At 41.6% G+C, this 26826-nt stretch overlaps 1 protein-coding gene across 1 annotated transcript in view; it reads right to left on the reverse strand.

Annotated features, from left to right (window-relative positions):
• Positions 1-22846, reverse strand: part of LGR4 (leucine rich repeat containing G protein-coupled receptor 4) — a 71062-nt gene extending 48216 nt beyond the window's left edge. The window contains exon 1 of the mRNA XM_085062970.1: positions 22272-22846. Coding sequence (XP_084919096.1) covers positions 22272-22456 — 185 coding nt within the window. The 5' untranslated portion in view covers positions 22457-22846. The remainder of the gene's footprint in view (positions 1-22271) is intronic.
• Positions 22847-26826: the final 3980 nt, after the last annotated feature.

Raw genomic sequence — 26826 nt, forward strand, 5'->3', positions numbered from 1 at the left:
AGTCACTGCAGGCCAGCCATTAAGCAATCACACATACGGTTAATGGCTTATGTTGACACATGGTGGGGAATTAACCTAGAAAAAAATTCCACAGCATTATTATGAAAGCGATCCTATCCCGGAAGAGGAATATAGGGCAAATTAACATGCTCTTCAGTTAATTTTTAAGAGCCACGCTTTGGGTGCAGATTGCAGACTAAAGGAAGGGCTCATTGCAAACTGGAAGAGGAAACAAAATGTCTTTCAGTGCAGGAGTATTTCTTTTACACAGAGATTTACACAATTAGACATTATTTATAGCAGAAAGTAAAACTGTGTATTATTCACAGTTTCATAATTATTTACTCTGTGGAATACAGCAGTGCGAGGGAATTGAACAGAAAAAAATCAAACCATGTGACAGGCATGCTAATCAAGCATTCTGAGGGTAAGCCTGTACCAAGATATTCCTCCTGTACCTACGAGTATTCATCACAAACTGTGAATAACCAGTAGGACCACAAAAAGGTCCACAGACAAAAACAAGTGGGAACTCAGATCATCCACATCCCTGATTTGTAACCAATTTGCATGTCCTGCTACCACCCAAACTCCTGCTAGGAAAGCTTTCAGCATGGTTGCATCACAGCTACCCTCTGACTTGAGACATTTTTAAAATAATTCATACAAAGTAAGATCATCTTAGCTCAAAACATATGCATCTAAAACCACGCAATACAACCATCATTTTTGGCAAGACTTGAGATTATTTTAAAAGCCAGTAGACTTCAACCAACTATACCCTGGAAGTGTATTTCTGTGCTTTGGGCTTTTTTTTTTCCTTTTTTGTTTTTCTTTTGTAATCAGATGGTGTTAGCTGTCTTTTACATAGTACGGCTTCAGAAAGAGCCATATCAGCACAACTATGGAGCAGCAGATATGGTAGCAGGAGACAGAAGTACTGAAGAAGACAGTGGGAACTTCACACTAAGAAAAAATATCACCTGTAGCTCATGCCCGTAATGAAAGCAACGCCAGAAGCCCTAAAGGAGTTTTATGGAAGGGTATTTTTTATCCTTTAAGTTAATAAAGTTTAACACCATACCTGCAACTAAGTTAAAATAGGGCAGCATTGCCAGTCGTATCAATTTTCCTCACCATCATGGAGTCATATTGAACCACCAGTCAACTGAGGTTAACTATGTCACTTTTAAACAACTCTGATTTGTCTTTAATGAGTTGTCAGTTCCAGGTTTGACACATATCTGTGTTTTAAGTTAAAACATACTGCTAAACCCGACACCAACACTTCACACATGACCAAGCCACAGTTTTGCTCATTACTACTAAGGAAGTTCTCATCAAAAACCTCCATGAACACCCATTGCTGAGACACTAGGAACATCACCAAAGTATGTAATCTAACCAGTTTAATGAGATCTGGGTCCCATCCATCCCACTACCCCCCGCCCCTCCCCGCCTCCCCCGCCGAGCTCCAGTCTCAGGTTTCTGCTGCATAACCAGCAACACCTACAAGGCACGTTTCATTCCATTTAACAGCTTCAAGGGCAATTCCATAAAACTTAAACCGCCTTAATAGGAGCGTCGGGAGCAGCACTCACCCTTCGGACTCCAAGGACATCACATCCCTCTCCACCTAGCAACACTGTATTTACAACAACAAATGTTTCACCCCATAAGTTCCCAGTTACAACTCCAGACGCAGACCCAGCGAGGTTCAGAGCCTTGCTTTGCTCCAGCAGAGACATACTTCGTGGGTTTGGACAGGTTTGTTTTCCTTCCCAAGTCTCGGGTTCAAAGGAGAATAATCTTTCTGCATCTTTGTGAGGAAGGAGGAAGCTAAAGCTACCCATGTTTCTGAGCTGTCCAGACAGAGCCTGGCACTTAGATCTGTTTACTGATAAAAAAGCAATGCTATCATTGCACACATATATTCATATAAAAACCTTCTGTTACAGTTTCACCCTGTGTTTTTGCTCTGCTGCAAAAAGAGAACATGAACAGCTATAAATCCAATTTCATAAAAACACCAACTATAGTAACTCTAAGTACTTTGAATTTTTATTCATTTTCTTCTGGTTTATTTTGGTCTTCTAGTCTGTCCCACCCAATGTTTAGAAAGCAACCAGAGCCTCACAAGTCTGGGCAAGACCTACATTTTTAGAAGGCTAAAACCAAAAAACAGCAAAACAAAAGTGGTGTATGAACACAGTCGCTGATACAATAAAGCCAGACGACAAAATCTAAGTGTCACAATTAGTCCAAACCTGTATTACAACAGCTTTAGCATTTAAGAATGTTTTTCAACTACATATAACGTGTATCTTGGATGTAACTAAAAACTATTTCTGGCAAAAAGCACTATAAATATCTATACACTGTGGGAAAACTAAAAGCACATAGTACAACTTCCCAGTGCCAAAATAGATTTCATGGTAGCACCTGGAAGGGCCTTTTTAGAACCAAACATGCTTTTATGTAGCAATTTTCAGGGCATCTTAAATAAGCTGACGAAGAACAACCAATTTTGATAAGATGCAAAACTTAAGTTTTGAAGATCTCTGGCCATCAATTATTGCACAGCATTTTAGCATGAGAGAACTTTCGACTTTATGACATTTAAAGGATTAAAAGCTGCCTTAAGTTTCCCATGTTCAGAGTTCACGTGTACTAACACACAACTCTTGTGTTTCTCTCAGGAAACTGTATGTTCAACAAATGGCAAAGTTGCTGTCTATTGACAAGGAGTGTAGCTGAATACAATAATCCAAACAGCCTCATCAGCCTTCCTGATCTGTAGAGTTACAATGCTGTCAGCTACATTTCCCTTTTTTTGAGATCAGTGTCCAAGTCCCTTATAAATATATAAGAAGACATGGGTGGAGCATCCACCTTAGCTTCTAGTGAACCTCAGGCATGAATTAAAATGAAAGCTGCCCAAAACATCTGCCAGAACACACTTAGAGAAGAGCTACAAATTCAGCTTCTTTTTCAATACACAGGACTGAACAAGAAACATCAAGGCAGTATTCAAACCCACTTTTATTTCCTCTCATATAGAGTGCCAGGAATTATTTTGTTATTATCTGACTTATCACAGGGCTAATTATTTCATTTCAGGAAGCCAAATGCACGTACACTTTTTGCCTTGTGACAAAAAACCACAACTCTTCTTGGTTACTTCCCTGAGAGCCAGGCTGCCTGTCCTTCCATCCACCAGGTGAGCCCAGCTCCATGTCCAGGAGAGTCACCCTTGTCACTGCCAATGTGTCTGCATGCACAGCCATTGCTGCTGGCATTGTGCAGCCAACTGCACAGCCCCACACATGTGCACATCTCTCGTTCCCAGGAATTTGGCAGAGGCACAGCCCTACAACTGACACTGGCCCACGGATGACAAGTGCCTCAAAGTCACACCCTCTAAGGATTCAAGCGCTTCAGACAATGCTGCCTGCACCATACTAAGCTCATGGGGGCACAACTAACTTCTCTCAATGTGAGTTAGCAATACAGTAGCTCCTGGCAGGAGCAGTCCCATCTGCGGATAATAAGCCATTGCACAAAAAACCAAAATCTATGAAGGAAAATAATCAGTCCGGATGAAGAGAAACCAAATGAAAGCATAAAAACTCCTCTATTCACCAAGAGATGAAGGAGGAATGTACTCAGCACTTCTATTTCCAAAGGTCTGAGGACAAAAGGCAGACTCTCCTCTCACCTGCAGCAGAAAGCCACATAAGATGAGCACCATCACCTTTTCCTTTTGTTTACTGCTATTATTATGAACTATGCCTAAATGCAAACAGGCTATCTCACAAGCAGCCCACCTCAACCACTGGCAGGCCTGCTGAGCAGTTAACATGACAAGAAGTCTGCTAGTGTAACAAAGATGGATCAACCCTGACTGAGACATGGGTCCTTGCTCAAAATTTGCCCCTAACTGGAGGTGACTTCTACAGAATCCCAACAGTCAGTGAACCTGGTTCTTAGTCTACTGACTCTCTTTACACATTTAAACTACAACTACAGATTGAAACAAAGAAAATTTGCAGGGGAAAGAATACATTTTGAATTATAAAAGAAAGAGTTTGTGGGAAAGATTTTTATAATGTACTGGACCAAGCAATAGAGGTGTGGGAGAAGGGGTGACAAGTTTCAGGCACAGACACTATCTGAGGTCCTTAATGGCATGCAGACGTGCTTTGCCATTGGTAGGGCTTCCCACTAACCTGCAGAGGTTGCCCCTCTGTCATTACTGCACACAAAGGAGCCAGCACAGTCTGAGCTGGCAAGCCATAAGAGTGTTAAATGCACACTGAACACCAATTAGAAAAACTCTACAGTTAAAATCAACTGCAATTTCAAAGTAAAAAAGAAAGTAAGAGGAGAAAAAGAAATAAAAAAAAATTCACTCAGAGAAAACGTTGAGTACACTGTTAGCATGGGGAATCTAGTCCCTCAAACATTCCTGTTCCCTGCCAGCATATTCACAGTAGTTTTCAATAAACATCTACACAAGTCACTGGAAGGGGAAAAAAAGATCTGTTTTCTTTCATACAATCCCACAAAAATAACTGTCATCACAACCGTCCTTGTGGTAGAAGAGTCCATATTTGCCTGCAGTGAAATCCGTCTGCAGCTGCCCTGTGGAAAAGACAGCCAATAATTGGCTTCTTTCACCTCTGTTAACCATGAACAAAAGTGTCATTCAGCTCCCAAAAGGACAGAAGGCACCAATGGATGGTCAGCTCTCTGAGCCAATGGGCTGGAATAACAATAACCCTGTAGCATTTTCTTTTTCCTTTTGTTTAGTCTTTCAAAGCCCTTAATTAAGACCCTCACAAAGCACCCCTACAGGCTTCTTTCAATGAGGCATTACACGCCTGTTTTCTTGTATTTAAAGAAGAAAAGTAACAGGGATTTCTGAAATACATTAAGCAGTACACACAATTTCCACGTATTCACTACCAAAATACTGTTACATTTTAGCTTTTAAATATTATCGTCAATAACAAGAAGTTCAAGCTTACTATGCTCACTCTTTGCTGTATATCCCTTGCTAAACAGTCATAAAACTGGCGTATCTGCAGCAGCTCACTCAAATCCATCACAAGACAGCAGCTCCCAAAATGAAAGCAAGGCGAACAACGCATGTTGATGCAACATCCCTGGTCATCCTGAAGCACACAGCTGAAAAAGGACTGGGTAACGTTGAGACTGCACATGACTAGCATTGTCTGAAAACAGAGCTGGTGAAGGCTAAAGTACAAACCCTGCTATGTAAGTGGCCTCTCATACAATTAAATATCTGCTTGCATTTAATATAATGAAGGTAATCTGTACTCCACTATTTAGGACCAAACTGATGTAATACCTATGTTGGTGTATTAAATAGGACATTTGAGGATTACCTCTGCTTTTCAGCAGTGTAGGCAGATTCTGTTTAACAGAAATGCTATAGAAACTTGTAATATTTGGGCCACAAACAGGAAACAAAACAGTTTTAAGAAAACACCATTGAAATATCATCCTCATAGATGCAGGCTGGTTGGAAGAAACCTAGTCATCTAACCCCTTCCCACTCCAAACCGGCCAAAGCAGCAGGCTGATGTGGTCACTGTTTTGTGCCAGGCACCCAATGCATGTGGTGAAAGGCTTGGAGGTGAGTAGGAAGCACCAGGTACAACCACCACCTAACAAAGCCATCACCTGCCCAACCATGGCCACAGTCTCCACTCCATTGTCTTGTAAATGCCCTTGTCCTGTGAATACAAGCAGCTTCCAGTGGAGGACTGGCCCAGCCAGTCCGGCCAAAAACTACCAAAATCATTAGTAGAGGACATTTTTCACATCAAAGAACCACAAGCTGATGCTCTGGTAATCTCTACAACACTTTCTCCCCTGAAAGAAAACTGGAATAGCCTTTTTGCGATTGACAGAAACTCCCACAACATGAACAGCCAAACCATTTTTATTACAAACACCAATCTGAGCAAATGCAAAAAGCAACGGTTTAAAATACTCTATACACCGCCTATGTATCCAGCAGGCACTCTTCAACAAACAACACATGCTATAAAAAGAAAACTTTGCATCTAGGCAAAACCTGGGATTGCTCAGCTTGGAAAAGAGAAGGCTTTGGGGTGACCTCATTGCAGTCTCCCAGTACCTGAAGGGAGCCTAAAAGGCTATTTACAAGAGCATGAAGCGACAGAACAACAGGGAATGGCATCAAACTGAAACACAGTAGGTTTAGATTAGATATTAGGAAGACATTCGTTACTGTAGGGGTGGTGAGACTCTGGAACAAGTCACCCAGAGAAGCTGTGGGTGTCCCATCCCTGGAATATCCTTGATCAAGGCCAGCTTGGATAGGAGTCTGAGCAACCTGGCCTAGCAGAAAGTATCCCTGCCCATGGCAAGGGGTTGGAACTAGATGATCTTTAGCCCCTTCCAACACAAACCACTCTATAATTTTATGAAAATGCAACTGGATACAAATCAACTTAGACCGTTTCATTATTTTTTTTAAATACACCAGTCAGCTGCTTGTAATTCTGTTCCCATAATCAAAGCAGTAACTTGCCTTTCAGGAATGGTAATCTAATGACACTCAGTGATTCTGCTTTTCAAAGCTTAGACTGCCTACTTAGGTATTATACATAAAAATCTCTTTCTAGTCTTACCTCAGACCACTGAATTAAGGCCACAACAAACAATACACGACTAGCACCTGTCCTACATGGTGTTCCTGTTTCCTCCTCCTCCAAGAAAATATGATGTAACTACACTAAAAAAATAAGGAGGAAAAACACAGAGCAATGTCTGCATGACTTGGTTTGAAGGCCTAACTCCAAGCACATATTTTCAGAAAGCCTATTCACAAGCCTTTATCAGAATGTCTCATATCACTAACCTTAATACAGTTCAACATTAATAAAGGAGGAATTTTCACTCAAGTTCTACTACATTATTGACAATTTCTGTGATTATTTACCACAGCAGTTAAGGAGGAACTCTTTTCTATTAGCAAAAAGCAAGAAAAGTAATTTACATTCTAAAACCAAGCATGAAATTGCATCCTAAGTGCATCTAACGCATCAGTTACAACCCAAATTTGTATCAGGCTGATAAAAATACTGCAAGAATGTCTGATAAAACTGCAATATAATGTGAAAATATGCCACTGCAATATAACATAAAAAAGCACAACATAACCCAGCCCACCCTGTACAACTCAAGGCCCTCAAAAGGGTGAGGCTTTGCCTCTCACTAGTTGCATGGCTCAGTGTCTAAACTGCTGTTGTAAAAAAAAATAAGCCCAAAAAAAAAAAAGCCCAACAACAAAAACCCTCAAACAAATTAAAAAACCCCAACAAACAAAAACACCCAAGCAAATATGGCCATAAACTAAACCACAAGAAGTTTCACTGAAGTAGCAAAATGAGGAAGTACTTCTTTACACTGAAGGTGGCAGAGCACTGAACAGGCTGCCCAGGCAAGTGGTGGATTCTCCCTCTCAGGAGACATTCAAACCCCACCTGGAGGCATTCCTGGGTCACCTGCTCTAGGTGACCCTGCTTAGGCAGAGGGGTTAGACTGGATGATCTCCAGAGGACCCTCCAACCCTAATAATTTTGTGAAAAAAAATGAAACCAAACAAACCCCCAAAACTATTCAGACATCAGAGGCACTCACCAGCATGACTGTTGGTTAGGAATTGCATCCCAAACTGGATAGTTGTGCTAAGCAAACTTACAAGGGCAGCTCTGGACTTCTGGATTTTGCCCTAACATGAATAAAATTAGTAATACTTACTACTGCTGACCCAAGAATATAAGCCAATAAAAAATTAGCATATGTTCTAATTTTTAAGGAAAATGTATACAAGCAAGTGAAATCTTTCACAGAAACTCTATGCCAAAAAGAACTGATAGCCATCACTTGTAATTATAGAAAAGAGGTCAAAAAAGCACTTATTACTAGTAATTTTCTTGAAAAGGTTAAGTTATCTCTTCCGTTTGACTTTGTTCTCAGTATTCAAATGACTACACCTATTTAAAACTGAGCAGATTTTAATCACTAAACTACCAAGGAAAAAAACAGCTTACTTAATGCAAACAGAACATTTCAAGTATTCACATGAAAAGCAAAGACCTACCACATTAACTATCTGGTCTTTGCAACAGAGATTAAGGCTTGTCAAGTTTAATCATGTACATAGGATCAATTTTTATACAAACACATCTACTTCATGTGTGATCGAAAAGCAAGCAACCCACAGAAGGCAATCAAGTAACCTGCCTGTATTTCTAGCTTGCTCACAGATAGAAAAAAGCACATGCATCTTCCCAGCAATATGCATTTTACAGATGAACTGCTAGAAAAAAAATGGGCTTTATGAACACTTGGTCTCCTTCGTTATCTCTACATGACAAACATGAGCATATCTTTACATCATCACTGCTGCTCTATAGGCAAGGAAATGCCCTCTAGCTCTTACTTAAATGCCATTGACCAATGTAAATTGACATTAAGACAACTATAATGGTTACAAAGTGGACAAAACATAGCCTTCCCAAGCTCCATTACAAAATGATCTGGTTTGTCTTGCTTGTTTTGAAGAAGTGTTCCTTCTACCTTGAAAGACTATGAATTTTACTGAATCAGTAAGCCAAGGCGAATAAAACTTGCCATACAGCTTGAAACTTGCTCCTAACACAGACACCTTTAAGTTATGACACCCCATTTCCTCATTAACAATTTAATAATTTACTACTATTAACACACCGATTTTTCCAATTTATCCCCAGCAAAATTATAAAGATAACATTAAAAAAAAAAAAGAATTAATGCCCTGCAAGTTGAGAGTGTGAAACGTTTATTATTGAAACTGACAAATCATTTTTAATACAACAAATGAAGTAATGTAATGCAATTCCAATGCTGGATTCCACAATAAAAAACAATATATCTTATATTCGCTACTAAATCTGAGGAGTGTAAAGCAGATACAGTGATTTATCTTAAATTTTAGCTGAGGGACAGATGATCAGATTAGTTTAAGAGACTACCTTAGGGGAAAAAGGTGAGGAAATGCACAAAACATGATCACTTTTTGTCTGTTTTTGAACAAAAACCAGGGTATACTGAAGAAGGCAATTTCATTTAAAAACATACATAGCTTTATCAAGTTAAAACAGTTTATTGTTTCCACGTACACAAAGGCTGTAAACTTTACAAATATTTACCATGTCATTAACAGTGGAGTTAAAAATCATCCCATCTTTATAAGAACACTAAATATTCAAAGTTTTAAGACAAATGAAACTTTTTGCTACTTTTCATTATATTTACCACGAAATAGATATAAGGACTATTTACAATAAACATGGTAGAGGGTGAAGCAACCCATTCCTCTGACGTATCAGACCGTATACTGTATGGCACATACATTAAAAAATGTTGCAACAGAAAAAGCTTTTAGAACTAATTCTGTACCAGTCAGCTCAAGAAATCCTATCTTCTAACCACCACGGAATTCAAACAAAACCAGTTTTAACAAAGAATGCATTATTTATTCCTGCTGTATTTTATTCCTGCTGATGTTTACTATTTGTATTTTCTTTCATCCATACTATGTATTAGGAAGGACAAAATGGAAGGCAAACAGAAGGATATATAATCCTGAGAAATTTCCACAAGATGAAATGTGTATTTCTTTGCTACCAGAGAGCAATCAGTTCGGCAGCATTGCATCACATTCACCTTATAAATACATTTAAACACAGTATGACTAAACAGCTGCTAGTAGAAAGAAATGGCTGAACTAATGGATGTTATTTGGTAACTTGAATGTCTTTTCGTTCATACCTGTATTGCCCCAATACAGTATTGAAGAAGTGCAGTGTAAACTGGGGCTTTCCTGCTGAACTCACAGGAGGGGAGTGACTTTAGTTAGGGAAGAAATGTTTAGAGCTTGCTAATTCAGTACATCTAGTAGTTTAGTTTCTGCAAACTGAAGCTTAACATGCTATTTAAAACGTATAATTTATGTTTCCAAGACAGCTCCAGGCACTGCCTTGTTTGGAGTTGCTTACCAAGCAACTACGTTTCTCCAAACAAACTAATGTGCAGAAGGGTAAAGGGCAGTGAAGGTAATTATTGGAAGGAAATCTCTCCCTAGGCCAGAAAAGAATAATTAAGCTTGTGCGTGTTAATCACACGGGGAAGTGAACACTGAAATAATTGAGTGTAAGTGATAGCAGGACCTATCTACAATCTTCTTGAAAGGAAATTAATGCAGGGATAATATAAAGTGGGATTGTTTAGGCAACATGAAGGCAATACCCCAAACTTCATTCACAGTTCTTTGTATAAATGTTCACGTTTTCCCTACACACACACACACTCCCCCACAGCAGAGAAAACCTTCAGTAACCCAGTAATTAAATGAGTGTGCTGAAACCTAAAGCAGTTAAACTGCATTCTGCAAGCCCGGATTCAACCCAGTTTACTTATTGCTCATTAATCTCTCCACAGATGTTATCTTTGTAACAGTTAAAAAAGCTTAAAATATGACCAAGATTTTCAGTGTTTAAGATGCCTCTTGCGCTTCATTCACCACCTTGTCTAAATGCAAGCAACATATGGCAATAAGTGTGATGACTTTCCAGTCTAGTCCTTCCCCAAAAGCCTTGGGCTATTGTGTGAAAACTTAATGAAAGCCATTTGCACCGAAAAGCTGGTGAAGAAAAGCTGTAACAGAATCTCCTCCTTCCCAGCTGCATACCTGGAGAAAAGAGCCTTTCCAAGACATCAGCAGTGCAGTGCTGCTGCTGACAAGATGGCAGCACAATAGGGCCTGTTTGTGTTTTTAACTGCACATGCAGTGATTATTTGCTGAAGCTTCTTGGGTGATCCACATATATTCTCTGAAATTATACTATGTGTTAACTGCTTGTAAAATACAAAGCAAATATGGAGCAATATTCTGTATTTCTAACACCCTATGTACTTCAGGAAGACCTAAACCAAAGACTGACTATTTCATAGTGACAGGTTAAAAAGTAATCCTATTTAAGGCTATGCTTACATGTTTGAGCTCCGAAAGGAGATAAGCAACATCTATAACACTGACAGACCTTAAGGCTTTCCCAATAGTTTTGCAGATGTGAATCGTTAAAGATATCTGCTACCAAACTCAAAAAAAGCATCTGCTAGCACTGTTTTGCTGCAAGAACCTTTCTGCCTCGTTTACCAAACTTTAAAATTTTATTACTCACTCCTAACTCTTTTAGCAAAGCCCTTAGATAAAGCTGCTGAAGCGGATATCTATATGTTCCTGCAGATTTTCACTGATGTACAGCACAGCTAAACAGAACTCACCACTATCATACATAAGGCTTCTACTTCAACACAAACATGAGCCGGGCTCAAATCCCAAGGCAGGCTGCTACTATTCAATGTTTTTTCTTTCTTTAAACTAGAGACGCAAAAGAATCATAATACTGAAAATGGTCACATGTAAAACCACCTCTGCACTCTGCCTGTTGATCCACACTATGATTCATCTGTTCTCTTAAGAAGCTACTTTTCAATTTGATAGTTCATGAAAGGTGCCAACAATTAAAACTTACATAGCATACGGGGTAAGTGACGGTGGGCACAATTCTTGTTCTTTTTCTCTGTAACACAATGCAACCAATGTACCTTCTTTTGAAAGAACTGGGTTTTTTTTTAAGTATGTACATATATCATAAACACTGTGTAGAATCCTCACTTTCCCCAGTACCTCTAAAGTGTGTCTCCTGACAGGCATTTGCAGGCCAGAGATGAAACAGAAGCTGCCTATTCCCATTGAAGATGACAAAGGACAAACTAGTTGGAAAGTCAATTTGCACAGTGAAGTGGCCAACAATATAAATCTCAACCTTTTTACAGTAAAATAAATCAGACAGGGCACCAAATTCACAGAGGCAAGTCCACCAAAAAATGGCATGAGGGACAGATTTTTTTTAATGTTTACATTATTATTCCACTATTCACTATTCCTGATGGCACTGAACCAACCCAGACCAGGTGATGCACTTTGCCTGAAGGATATAGGGAATATATCTGTTGAGGCAAATACCAAGGGTATTTGCATATTTATCCAATGTTACAGAACTTCTCCCATTCATGTTATTACAGGGAAAAAAATATTTTATGTAAGTGAAGATACAATCACAGTGCAAACAGTCCTACTCTTAAGCGGGATTTCAGATATATTATTGTTTTCATGCTAGTCTTTCTTGAATACGTAGACTTATTTTACTGGCATAATTACTCAGGAGGTTGAAGAGTTTTAAGGAGGAAAAACCGGTCTTGCTGCAAAACAGCAAAGGATTCCTCTGAAGAAGTAAACAACTGCCACTTATTATCCCGAAAACAAATTAAATCCCTGCTTAATGCTCTTGAGCATTGATATGTTGTACAGTTTTGGTCTGAAAACTAGAGACCTCCCTTTCCAGTAAGCAGGTTAAAGAAAAACAACATGTAAACAAACTAGTTGAAATTTTTGGACAAAAATGCCAAGCAAGATCAAGTCAATTCTGAATAAATGCCTGACCTGACATTGAAGAGATACAATGTCTCCAGTAAACACTTAGCCACAGTAACACAGAGCCAGCAGATTTGTCCTTGGAAAAGACATGGATTTTCTACATGTAGCAAGACTCACACTAGTTCTGTAAAATATTAACAGTTTGGTCAATATTAGCCCATCCACTTCTATTGGTTTTTTTTAACCTAAATGTCAAAACCAACAGCAGTAAAAAATTACCAAAAGGCAGAAGCCTGCACAGGCCCAAATCGTAACTATATTCTCAGAGTAGACTCTTTACAAAGGACCATTTCCTTTTCTCTCCCCAGCCAATTCCATGAAGGCCACCAAGACCACAAAAAGATACCCAGCACAGGGAGCATTTAATGCCTCAAGAGAGCACCTACTATGAATTAAACTGTAAATAATGGAGACAAACGAGGAATACGTAGGTTGCTGCTGACAGCAGCTTTGCAAAATTTCTTCAAGTCAGGCATCTATCTTCCAAACAGTGCAGGACCCCTTTCAGTAGGTTAAAGGCCTCCTAATTTGCAGGAGCAGCTCAGAACTGCTGAGAGCACCACTACAGGCATATACCCCAGTCTGGGAAAGGTTCCCCCTAGTAAAAAAACCAACATATGTCTAACGTTTCCAACCATAGCACCTGAAAAAGATGACAGCCTCTTCACAGCTTATACATGCACCAGTGGAGTGAAGGTTGGATCCAATCCTACCACATGGAAAACACCAGGCACATTTCCAGACAGAAAGACCCACTGCACCAGAGAGAGAGGCCTGCACTCCAAAGTCACAGGTTTCACAGTCTTTCCACTTTTCTGGATGAACCAACTACATCTGCTAATATTCTGGATCAGCATTTAGAAAACAGCAAGGAAACTTCTCAAGTGAGAATTATTTTTAAAATAACATGAGACAAAGTTTTAAAAAGGACAGTCAGGATATCCCATACATCAAATTCTAGGAAAAAAGAAAGGACTGAAGCTTGATACCACAGAGTCCTTCTGACATTCAAGGAACAGCAAGCTTCCCCAAACATCCTTTCCTGACTTGCACTATCTTCTCCTCCTGCAACAGGAGCAGAAAGTCTTGCTTTCCTGCCACAACTCTAAAGCCCTGAGTGTAAGAAAAACAAACTCTCACTTTACAAACTAACGCACTGCCATGTCCTCTTTGGATGGCAGGGAACAGCAGGTGCCACTTTGTGCTCTGAAAGGGAAGCAATGGGCACAGGAGAAATTGACCCCCAGGTACATCCCAGCAGGACCCCCAAATCTGCACTCACATCTTTTGCATCTACTGAACACCAAACACCAACCACCACAGTGCCCAAATGGTTGAGAAAAAACACTCCATAGTATCACATACAGGGAAGAATGAAACTCAACCTGCAATACTTTTGCAATACATTGCAATACTGCAATGCCAAAACAGCATTGCTTTACATCTGAGGTTCTAGTGCCACAATAAAGCAGAGCTAGGCAAAGTATGACAGCTTCAGCAAGAGCATTTGATTGCTCACAGCAAACCTTATGGCTAGCAGCTTACCAACCTACTGTGAAGTTTGAAGCCCCCGGCCCTCTGCCCTTACAGCCCCATACATCGCTTTCAAAGATGGGAATGAAATATTCCATATGTTTCCATTGTCAGTGACATGCCTATTGAAAGCACAGCCATGCTGCTCTCCCCACTGGGTCACTGGGTCAGGCAATTAATCTGTAACCATGCAGATGTCAAGAAGGTAGTGGGAAAACTCCCAAATTAAAACACGTTTTCGCAGAGCAACCTTATAAAATACACAACTGCATCTGCAGCATTATTAACCTAAATTAAACAGGTTTAGGCCTCCCCTGCATACCTCTGAAATTGCACATTCATTTATGATTCACTTCTAATCATGTAACCATTTAAAACTCCAGCCACATTTGCTTAAAAGTTTTAAGGTGAAAAAAGTCCTTACAAGGCCTAGTATTTTACCACAATTGGCTGGAGAGAGAAAAGGAGAAGGCGCATCACTTAAAAAAAAAAAAATTCTAGTAAGAAAATGCTCAAATAAGAGCTGCAAGGATGGCTGTTTACTTTCTAATGACCTTACTTCTGAGGGTGCTCTCCACAGTCTTCTCAACAACTTCTTCTGACTTTGGGTTTTTCTTCATTTTGGTGGAGGTTTTTTTTTTTTTTTCAATGTAAATAATTAGTACTTGCTCTCTTGGAAAGATCTTTTTTTCTGCCCCAGAGACAGAACCTTCTGTGCAACTTCAGCCCTGTCTTCCAGACCACAATGATTTGAGGCTCCTCCTTTATTTTTAATGCAAAGCTTACAGGAATTAGTTACTACATTAAAAAAAAAAAAAAAAAAAAGGTGTTCTTAGTTTTTGTAATGGCTTTCCTAGCCTTAAGGAAAAAAGTTAACTTACATAATTTTAAACTTTAATTTTCATTTTAGATCAAAAAACAAAACAAAACAAATTCCGACTCAGAAATTACTTCAAGTATATCTTTACTGTGTAAAACCTTGAGGCTGAGTTGTCAGAAGTCACTAACCACTTTCTGAATTACCTACAAGTCATACAATTACCTACCAAGTTATAAACGAAGACTCTTAATTACATGTATTTATCAATATTAGGCTTCAACAACATCAACCAAAAAACCCCAGTACTGATGCACACTGAACACCAAATTTCAGCAACAAATCTTGGATGTTTTCGAGTTATCTGACATTATAGCAACAAACATCTGAATACATTTAAAACTGCTATGACTTGAGAAACACAAGAAACTTTTTCTATTGTGAAAAAGACATCATTATCTCACACACAACTCATTACTTCACATGTGTCCTTTATGAATTGCATTTATCAGACATAAATGCAAAAAACACACAAGGAAATCCTAAGGAACTGATTTTTATTTCTGCCATGCTATGGAGACCATTCGTCCTTTGATAGGACATCAAATAAAATATATTTAATAAAATACTTTTTAGTAGGTTTAAGAAAGGGTAATAACGTTCAAAGCTTAGCCAAAGTTTTCCTAACTCCAAAACACACTGTATGACTGAAATAGGCCACCAAAGAAAAATATTACTTCCTTCTAACTCAGTAAATAGCAAATATTAAAAACATATGAGGAAAAAGAAGCTGATAGAAATTCCTGAAGTGATATTCTTATTTCCCAAAATCAAACATATCCCTCACAGATGTCAGACCCCAGTCCATCAGGGAATATATATCAATATCACCTGTTCAAAAATAGCTATCTGTATTTTTTAAAACATGTTATCATATTGGCTGACATTATGCATAATGCCATCAGTTGGCTATTACCCATTCAAGTTCAAAAGCAGTTTTCAGACACCAACTTCAAGTTTTTATTTTTGAAATCACTAAAGTCCTCTGTTGTTTTGTAAGAGATGTATAATATCATTGTGCTTTCAAATTCATGGTGAAGCTGAAATACAGATTTCCCCAACTCTTTCAGCAACAGGAGTATGTTTCTGGGAAGTGGAAAATTCTGACCTTGTCATAATCCTGTAACAGTTAAATAATTCAGCATTAAAAAAAAAAAAGGATTCTGCTATTTCAAGTATGTATTTTAAAACAAATGACATAATATTTGAAAATATTGAAAACTTTCAACTTCAGTGAAACTCACTGACAGGAACAATAACTTAGCACTTTTAAAAAAAAGGGCAGAAAGGTCAACTGTTTTGCAGGTACATCACAGGCTATTTTTTCATTATTTGATTATACTTTCCAGGTACGCTTACAAGTACGACTGCATGTTTCCAATTTGGACACACCAGCTTTATTTGGAACAAAAAAAACCAAACCAAAACAAAACAAAAAAACCAAAAAAACCCCCAAAAGAACAAACCAAAAACAAAACAAAAAATAATCTGGGCCTGATTCTGAAAGAAGAGCTCTTAGACATATTTATAGCAAGGGCAGTATTTATATAGTCACACCAAGATCTTCCTCTCCTCTGTGTGAGCTCCTGTGACAAGCATCACTTCATGCAATTCTGCATCAACCAAATCTTTACCCATCTATCAGCAAAGGAAGTACCAGCAGCTACCTCCACGTTTTCAGCAGGGTTGTGCAGGGCAAGCTAGTGGTTGGAAAGCATTGAGAACCAACATCACATGACCAGAAATCTCTTTCCAGACCAAAGTTTGAGAACATCTTATCAGAAACTGCAGCAGTACCTGAAAGGCAGGTTTAAAAAACTACAGACGAGTATTTCTTTGATTTTCTTTTACAGACGAGTAGTTCTTATAAACTTTACAGAAGAGCAAAATCCTAGGTCACTGTTGAAGCAGATGGTGAATCTACCAGGTGGAGAGGATGGCTAGGCATCTCTCACCCATGAAATGCTATTGATATCTCTGTAAGCAAAAGTCTTGTAGCATTTAAATCTATGTTGCTTCAATTTACAGGTTTCCTCAAATAGGAATGGCCGCTTCTGCTCTTCTCTTATGTACCTTCTCCCACGTCTGTCTCCTAGTTCTAGGATTATACAGATCTCTCTAATTCTTCCTCAAGCTATTTTTGACTTTCTGCTTCTTCCATAAAGAGACCCAAAACCACAGCCTGGCAGCACAGATCTGCTGCCTGAAACACATTAATCCCTTTACAGAGTAACTGCTGGCCATGAAGTTTCATGCAGCCACGCTGAAGCAAACCAATGCCATCCATTTCACTCCCTTGCTTGTTTGCAAAACAAGGAGCAGGCAAACCTGGGTTGCTGGCAAATCCTCCAGAATATAAACAGAACACCAGCTCCTATCCATTCCCAACAAGAGGCTCATCTTTAGGAACAAACTTTTAGGAAAAGCACAAGGGTGGCTGAGAGGAAGATCTCTGACATTCAGAGATACTCCCGGAGCCCCGCAGCTACCATGCTCTCTAAAACGTGATATGGGTGCTCAGCCCTTCGGAAATCTAGGCCAGTAATTTTCTCTGGGTAAATAAGAGCTTGTGTTCTGCAAAAATTGCTGGCTTAGATGTAGAATACAAAACAAACAAAGATCCTTGCAGAGGAGGTTTTTTCGGTTTTGTTTTGTTTTTCAGTCCTTATATTACAGCTTCCATATTTTCCCTCTCAAGTAGATAGTTACTAGCAAATTCCTCTCAAGAACTGAAAAGGTGATTATTTACTAGCATAAACTTGCTTACAATAAAGTCGAACTTTTTTCCAGGCTGCAGACTTATCTTAGTATTTATTCCCCAAAATCACACTTACAAGCCTCTGCCAGTAAGCATCAAACAAGAAAGTATATATTGCTGATACAAATGAGCTCAGTGTACAAAATAAGTGCCAAATACCTGAGAAATTGCATGCTGTGGCAGAATGTTGGGGTTTTTGGGGGAGGGATAAAAGGTAAAGAGGAAAACACCAAATTTGATACCAACAGAAACATAAAAAAGGCAAAAATACTCAACAAAACTTTAAAACACCAACAGTTTCACTTTGTGTACACTACCTAAGAGCATCTACTTTTTTACAAGACTGACAGATAAACTGGCCAGCTTAAAATGAAGATAAAGACTCCAATTGGTGCATGATATTTGCTGGAAAGACTGTTGCTGCAATCACTGAATATTGCACCAAACTCAAGTTCTGAATTTCTTCAGTACAGGTCCATGGGATTTCATGGACCTGTACAAATATAACAACATTTCTGCTGATTTACAGGAATATAAAAGCTGCAATGACATGACCATGTCTTTCTAAAAGAAGTATGGAGTTATTGCTTGCCATCACATCACCAGTCCGTAGCACAGGCAAGTGAAAAACTAAATGGTTTAACTGTAAAACCTTCAAACCTCTAATTAGATAAGGCTTTGCTATCTCAGGAGAACTGCAATTATGCTACATTTTCCAGACTCAATGTCACATCTGGACATCTTCACTTTTCACTATAACAGCTCTGCTAGACAGCACTAACAAAACTCATCCAGGTCCTTAACTGTTCTTACATATCTGACCATAGCAGCACGCTAAATATGTCTATCTTTGTTGTATCAGAAGAAGTCACCTCATATCTCTCTACTACTTTTTACCACCATTCTACAAAAAAAATAACAGTGATAGATGAAAAGACAAAAAAGAATGGGCAAGCTCTGCTCAATCCAAACAGAACCATTTATACATAAATGGAGCAAGGCATCTCACTCGAGCGTGAGAGCCTGTAGGTACTTCCAGATACCATGTATACCAAAATACAGATTGCCAACTCTCTGTGATTGCTGAAGCAACATGTAGCATGAAACAAGTGAAAAAAAGGATCTCAACTGCCACATCTTGACCTTATAAAGCTAGTGCATAACAGCCCACAGAAAGACAGCACTGTTAGGTTAAATGAGCAATAAAACCCAAAGGATTGAGATGACAATTCCATCCTGAAGGTCTATTCCCTAGTCTAGGGCAGACAGAGCTCACAAGCCCCCACCTTTCACAACTCAAAGAAAGTAAAATCAAAGCAAGATACCCTACCATTCCCTGAAAATACATGCAAGAAGCACTAGTATTTTTCTTGAAAGTGTTCTACTTATTTCTTTTTTCAAGTGCCTAAAATATAATAGCAGGTATTGAGAGGGGGCTATATTCCTCATGGTTGTCAGGAAAGACCTAAACCAGCTAGGCCCATGGAAGATCTAGATAATTACTTTTGGAGAGATGTATTTGCTTTTAATCTCCTGTACAAGACTCACATGAGTATTAAACTCTACAAACTGGAATCTCAGTTCTCAAACTGACACTTATGAGAAACACAAGCACATGTATGCCCTACCACAATTTCCTCTCACTAGCATGAAGTTTTCTAGAACATGGCATGTGAAACATCATAGCAAAAATCAGAAGCATACAGTAGCATTGAAATATTTTCATATTCTAGCACAGGCACCACTTGCACAGATGACAGTTATTTTGCAACAAAGCTAAGTGAACCTTCATAAACAGAAAAACAGGCAGATGGTAATTAAGAGTTACATAAACACCTACCTAAATTATACAGAACAAATGGCTGCCTACAGTAGAAGTATCGAGCAATTATCCTTGGTCATGTTGACCCAACTCTCTCTGAGTTCCTCCCATCCATTCCATCCCCTCAGAAAGTCTGGATCTAGTGCTGTCACCTCTAAATTATTAGTATTAATACTAAGAAATTAAGACTTCAGGAAAACAGAACTAGTGAAAATTAAATACCAGCTCCCTTCCATGGTTCTGAACTGCCTTGGAACTCATTCACTGCCAACTTCAAGTGTGAGCAACTTTTCTTCAGTTGCTCTCTCCTAGCCAAAGCAAAAATCTAGGCTCAGCTTTGCTTTACTATCACAGAACATCACTTGTAACACATTTTCGGCCATCTCTATGCTATAGGCTTTCTGCTGCCATGGCTATAATCAAAAAAAGCCCTGTAGCAGTGCCAAGGGCCTTTCATGGCACCATTAAAGTGCCTGACAAACAGCATTGAAAAGCTTTCTTCTCTTCACATAGCTAAGGTGCTTTGCCATGACACAAACATGGTCAGGAAGGGGTGTAATTTTATTTTCATGTGTTCTTCCTCCACACAAACCAACTCAGCATCTCTGGCAAAACTATACATTGCCCAGTTCAAGCAGGTCAGAAGTGAGTTTTTTATTGCCTCCAAAACTGTCTTCTACTGGCCTCACTACAAGAGAGACCAGAGAAGCTCAGAAGTACTAAGAAGTCATCAAATTTTTTCCTTCTGTAAATAAGGAAGCAGGAACTATACACAAACAGGGATCAAGACTATCCTCTACTGCCACAGAATCAGACAGATACTTCTCAAGTTCAAAGAAGTTTCTTCTCAAGTTTAAAGAACATAGAATGAAAAGCTACAAAAACTCATTCCAAAGCCCACTGAAGTGTGTGCAGGTCTTCTCTCACTTTTGCCACAAGTGTGACGTTAGCTTTGTGAAATTTACCTGTACAGTAAGGAGAAACTTACAAACTGAAACTCTTTGGCAGCCTTATCTCTAATAGGTGTTCCCTATGGCAACTCAGGGCCATTAGACAACGAATGTCGTGTTGCAGACACTCAAGGATGTACCAGCCCATTTTTATAAGACAGCCAGGTAATGTAGCAGCTGTAAAATCCCATGCTTAAATGCAGCTTTTACCAGAGAGGCTTCAAGCACTTTATGAATTTGGGTAAGTTCCCTGTTTTATCTGTGGAAGAAAGAGAAGACTGTTTACCAGTAAGTCCAAGGGTTCATGATGGCAGCCCCTAACTCCCTACCCCAAATACTCACAAACCACCAGTTCTGCCACAGGAAAAACACCACAAAGTGAGGTCCCACTAATACCACATGAGCACAAAAAAAGGAACAAAATATTTAAGCACAGGTAACAACTGACACCTGCAACTTCTACCATTCATCAAATATTACACAAGGAAAAAGGCCCAGTAATCTTTCTCCACCCAGCTTGAACAATTAAAAGAAACAATCCAAATACGTAGGAGAAATTGGAAACCTCCTCAGTAAACAAAACATCCAGTAACCAAGAATCAGACTCCCTTTGCATATTAAGTGTAGGAAAACAAAGAGAAAGAAAAAAAGTGCAATTTTCGAAGGCATACACCACTGCTGTATTTCAACAAAAGAGCAATTGAGTACCGATCTGAAGCCACGCACCATCATTTGCCGTAGTGTGCCGTGTTATATGTTGTAAACACGGCAAAGCTTTAGTAATACCAGACTTGACCACTGGCCCACACTAGACCTTGCTCCACCCTGTGAAATCTGCGCTGAGAAGTGGGGCAAGACTGACAGGTTTTATTGTGAAACTTAACAGGTTTGTGGATTAGCAAAGCTACCGTATTGAAAGCTGCAAATCCCTCCTCGGTCATGTCTCTACAGAACAGTGCTCATTCCTCAATTAAAATTTTAATAATAAAGTTACCAAAACTCCACACAAGATCGACCAGTTTCTGCCTGCTTTCCAATACTATCATAGAATATGGTATAAAATGTTTCAGGAGTTTGTATTTTTCTTCATTCACAAGCAAAACTCGATAAACCTTCGAGGTTTTGTTATGCTGTTTTTTTCCAAGGTTCCCCTATGCTTTACCACAGTGAGAGATTTTGTAAAAGCGAAGGCACCTTATTTAACCAGACTTATGAGTTCTTCGGACCGAAAACGCCTTGACTTTTGGGAGAAAACTGAGTAACCTGGCGACTTGTTTCTGGAGAAAAACTAGGAGCAAGGCGACTCGGGGCGCACACATGTGCGGGCAGCAGCTCCCTCCCGGCTCAGGACGGCACCGGGACTGACTCGGGCCCCACCGAACGCCCCGACACCTCCCCTTTCGCTGCCACCGGACCGAGCGGCTTCCTGCCGGCCTTTTAAACCTCCGAGGCCATGCCTTCGGGGCCGGCCGGCTCCAGTCCGCCCGCCGGAGCGCCGCCTCGGGCCCTGCCAAGCTCACCTGCCCCGGCGGGCCGGGCCCTGCCTGCGGCCCGGAGGCCCCGCCGCGGGCTGGGCCGGGGGAGCGCGGCGGCCCGCAGCCGACCGCGCTAGAGCCGCGGCAACAACAACCGCGTACACGCTCAATCGCCGGGAGCTCCCGCCGCAGGTACCTCCCCGCCGCGGCTACCTGCCCGCCCGTCCCGGCCCGGCCCACACCCCGACTCACAGGGCGTGCGTGAAGGCGCTGAGTCCCGGAGGCACGGCCGCGAGCCCCCGCCCGGAGCAGTCCACGCCGCGGTCGCCGTCGCAGCTGCAAGGGGCCGGGCAGGGCGGGGGGGACGCTCCGCCGCTGTGTCCGGCCCAGCTCCCCAGGCCCCAGGCGACGAGGCCAAGCAGAGCGAGGCACCGCATCGCCGGCCGCCCAGCCCCCCGGCCCGGCCCGGCTCGGCTCGGCCTGCGGCTCTCCGCTGGCGCCCTCCGCGCACCGAGCCTGGCGGGCTGCCGGGAAAACGTATAAAAACCCCTCCAAAAACGACGACGACAAAAAAACCAAAATAAAGAGGCTCCTCCGGCCGGCGCGGCTCTCCCTTCAGCGGGAAGTCAGCCCTCCTCCGCTGCCCGCCTGCCCCGTGCACAGCCCGCAGCGCCGCTCGCCGCCGCTCATCTCAGCCCCGCGGGCAGCGCGAGGGGGAGGCCGTGGCGGTCCCGGGCCGTGCGCCCCGGCCCTCGGCGGCCGCGGCTCCGGGGCTGCGCTCGGCGCACCCGCCCCTCCCGGACCTCGGTCCTGCAGCCGCGGCGGCTCCGCGCCCAGGGCAGAGGTGCGTATGCTAATGAGACAGCCGCACCCGCGCTCCCATTGGTGCGGAGCCGGCGCGGGGCGGGGAATATGTAAAACAGGGCCCGGCCGTAGCCAATGGGCGCGAGGGGCGGGGCGGTGGCCGGGCAGCCCCGCCCTCCCCGCGCCGCCGCCGCGCCCGGGCGCTCCCCGGCGGCCGCCTGGACCCCCGGGAGCCCCAGGCCCCTCGCCCCCTGCCCGCGGAAACGCGGCGCAGCGAGCCCAGGAACGGCGGGGACGGGGCCAGGCTGGCCTGCGAACGAGGGCAGCGCCGGGCCCCGTGACCTCGGGACACCATTTCAGCTACGGCATTGGCGCGGCAGGAGCGTGTGAGCGCCTGGGCCCGCATCGCCCGGCAGCCGGCAGGCACCGGTGCCGACAAGGCCCCGACCGTGCAGCGGGAGGAGATCAAGGCAGCCCTGTTCGGGGTCCGGTATTGCAGGATTCCAGCTGGTACGGCACATCCATCCCCTGGGAACGGGGACAGGGGCCATGCCGTCCTTCTGCCTCAGCGACACAAAAGCATTTCACACTCCTGTTCCCAAAGCAGCAGTGACTGCAGCACAAGCTCTTCTCAAAACCGGTTTGCTTTTAAAGAACTGTTTCTTTCCCACACAAAACACTGCCGTGGCTTTTATGCAACTCATACATCACAAACAAACCTGTGCCAGTCTGTATCATCTTCTCCTAACTACCTTAAAAAGAGTACTAAACAAATCTAAAAGCCTATCTACCCCTGTAGTGCCTTCCATCACCCAATTTCTTTTTAATACTTTCTTTTGGATGTTTGTAATCTGCAGCCACCACCAGGAATAAGCCTGTTCAGCTTAGCTCACTCACGCACCGTGCTCCATGCAATCACCGCATCTCACTGGGGATGTCACAGCAGCGCTTGGGTAACACCAGCTGGGACCTCTCACTGTTGGCCCCTCTGGTCCAGAGGGGCTCTGAGCTCTGAACCAACAGACCTGGCTGAAGAAAGCACTGTGAAGGCACTGGGACTTGTCCTTGTGCACACTCACACCACCTATTTTACATGTCTCGTTTGGATGCTCTGAACTTGCCTGGGGAGTTGCCTGCCCAGCTGCACTGCCGGCACAGCCTGAGTCACACCCAGGCAGGTGTCTGAACAGCCCAACCTCAACTGCACAAACACCCGCAGAGCCCACTGCAGACACAGGCAGGTAGGCAGGAACTCTTCTGTCCGTTCTGTGGATAAATGATGGCGAAGCACAGAAAGTAGTCAGGGGCTGACAAGCCACCTCTGCTGCAGCACTGAAATGGGATGAACCACACCACCGTGTATACACTGAGCTCCAAAATTCCCCAAAGCCAGAAGCAGATCTGCAGTGGTAACTGAACCCTTATTCCAAAGTAAAAGCAACTGCACGAGGGTGTCGCATGGCCTGGCAGCAGTTACTTCAAATTCCTGCATTGCATATGAAAAATTCTAAATACCTGCAAACACACAGTAAGGCAAACATGTCAGGGCTGAGGCAGGCCTGCTCCCAGCAGACACACAGTGAAGAGACAGCGTTCATAGCGACCCTGGCCTGGCACTAGTGCTCTGATCGTGTGCAGGTCAGTCAGGAGCTGAGGAGCTCACACCTTACACTTCACCTTCCCAAGGACTGCCTGTAACAGGACTGACATCCCAGAGGACATCCCATGCCAGCCTGAGGTCTGTGCTAATCACACCTTTCTTGAGCTGACTGAGGTGGGGGGAAAAAAGCAGAAGTTTTTGCTTAAAAATGGTCATTTGATGAAAACTAAAAATGAGACATGTAAAAATAGTGGACACCTGAAGATTTAAAATCATCTGTGCCCAAGAAAGTAGAGTGCACAGTAGGTACCCTAGAAATATAGAGCCTCCAATCATCACCACCTCCAGCTCCTGCATTTCTCCTCATTGTTTTTCAACTTCTAACTCTCTTCCAAAAGTGTTAACATTATTTTACATAGTTATTAAAATATTATTTTCTTGCATTTAGGGATCCTGTTCCTGATGCACTGATTTTATATTAGCATCATCACTCATCAGTGCAAAAGTAAGGTCATTTTATTAATAGGCTATGGGCTTGTCCTGTACCTTGTGAGAAATATGAGGTTCTCAAAATTGAATCTACCAATGTATGCTAAAACTTTGCCATACAAATACAGACACATACGGTTATCTCTTGTCCTCCCCAGTTGATCTTGGCACAGAAATGCTGTTGTCAAAGCCATGTTGTTCTAAGAAATGTCAGGGTCAAAGACACCGTGCATTCATGTCACTCTCTGTGCCATTGCTCAGGGATAGCAGTGGAGGAGCAACAACCAGAAAAGAAGGGGGAAAAAATTTAAAGGTGTTAACTTACTTCAACAAAACAGATCCAAACCAATCCCTGTAAGAAAAAAGTGACATTTTACTTCTACTACTGGCAAAGAAAAATAACAAAGCACTTATACTCACTCTGCAAATAGTCTCACTTCACTAACCAAAGATAATGGGAGCAGAAATGGCCCTCAGTGCCTGCTCGGATTTTGGAAGACAAATAGTAGCATGGGGGTTACTTTGTACAGCAGCAGTGGCACCCTGTAATGCCCACAGAAGTTCTCTGAAAAAAAGGACAAAAGGTCCCTGGTAAAAGCAGAATAGCAGAGCTTTTTTTTTTAAGCTTTGAAACACTGGGATTGCCTAGCTTTTCCTCTCAATCCTTGCCTGATTTCAGTCTTTCTGTTTCTTTTCCCAGCATCACTTCAGATGTTTTTTCCTTAGTGCAGCTCTCTGAAACCTCTATATTCAAAACTCTTGTCCTAGGAGCAATCCATTTCCCCTTTTCATTCTGTCAATACTGCTTTGCTACCTTCAGTTAGTCCATAACTCATCTTGGCAAATTAATACTTTCCTTAGTTTTTCAACCTCTGCCTCTCCCTTGCTAGCACTGTTGGATCACTGCTCTCTCCTCCCCATAAACAGTTCCCATTTCTCTCACTTTCTTCTGATGCAGACTCCTGTTTGCAGGCATTTGTTGGTTTTATTTTCCTTTATAAATAAAACCCTAATTTTTTTTTTGCAAAGCCGGCTCATTTATGTAACAAAGATCCACATGCTAAGATGTCTTAAAGCTGAAAAAATATGGCCACATTTTACTAAATGACCTATTTAACTAAAAATTATACTATGGACTTTGAAATTATCATAGTTTAAAAATCCAGTCTGAAGCAATCCTTAATATCACAAATTCCAATATTCCAAAATACAGCATAAGGCAGCAATTAGCTTATTTAATAAAAAAAAACTGCAAAAGAGAGAAAAATCCTGAGGTGTGCTTTAAACCAGGTGAAGAAGATGAGGGTCAAGCAACCATGTCAATAATAAAAAAAACAGACAAAAATAGCTCATCTTGGTTGACCTGTGGAGAAACTATTCTCTGTTCTTCAGGGAAACTGGAAAGCACCATAAACTGATCTATCACTGTGTAAGATCTTCAGGATTTAGACCCTGATGTATAGGCACATGGTTTTGAAACTTTTGTCAGACATTTCATAAACAGGCATTAGGAAAGCTTGAGAGATATAGGGGGGAAATACAAAAATATGGACATTAGATTTTTTTCTTCTATTGTCCAGCAACATGACGACTTCTGATAAAAATCACACTTCAGAGACATGAATTCATTTGGATTTAATGGGAGTTTGATGTTGAAGAGCATGCAGATTAAGACCTGGAGCACAGACATGAAAATAAATACAATAAATTGACTGGAGCAGCAGAATTCCTTGATGCTAGAGCTGTGCCATAAGAGGAATGCAGGTGAATGGGAATGCAAAGATCATAGTCATGATAAAAACTTCGTTTTGCTTTAAGAAATTATTAGACTTTACAGGAAAAAAATGGGATTTGCATGGAGGTTTTAATTTATAAATTGAAGTAAAAATGCTGTCAGTGTGTTAGTCCTACAAG

This window comes from Lichenostomus cassidix, chromosome 5 (genome assembly GCF_008360975.1).
Source record: "Lichenostomus cassidix isolate B80296 chromosome 5, HeHo_3.0, whole genome shotgun sequence".
NCBI classification, from domain to species: Eukaryota; Metazoa; Chordata; class Aves; order Passeriformes; family Meliphagidae; genus Lichenostomus; species Lichenostomus cassidix.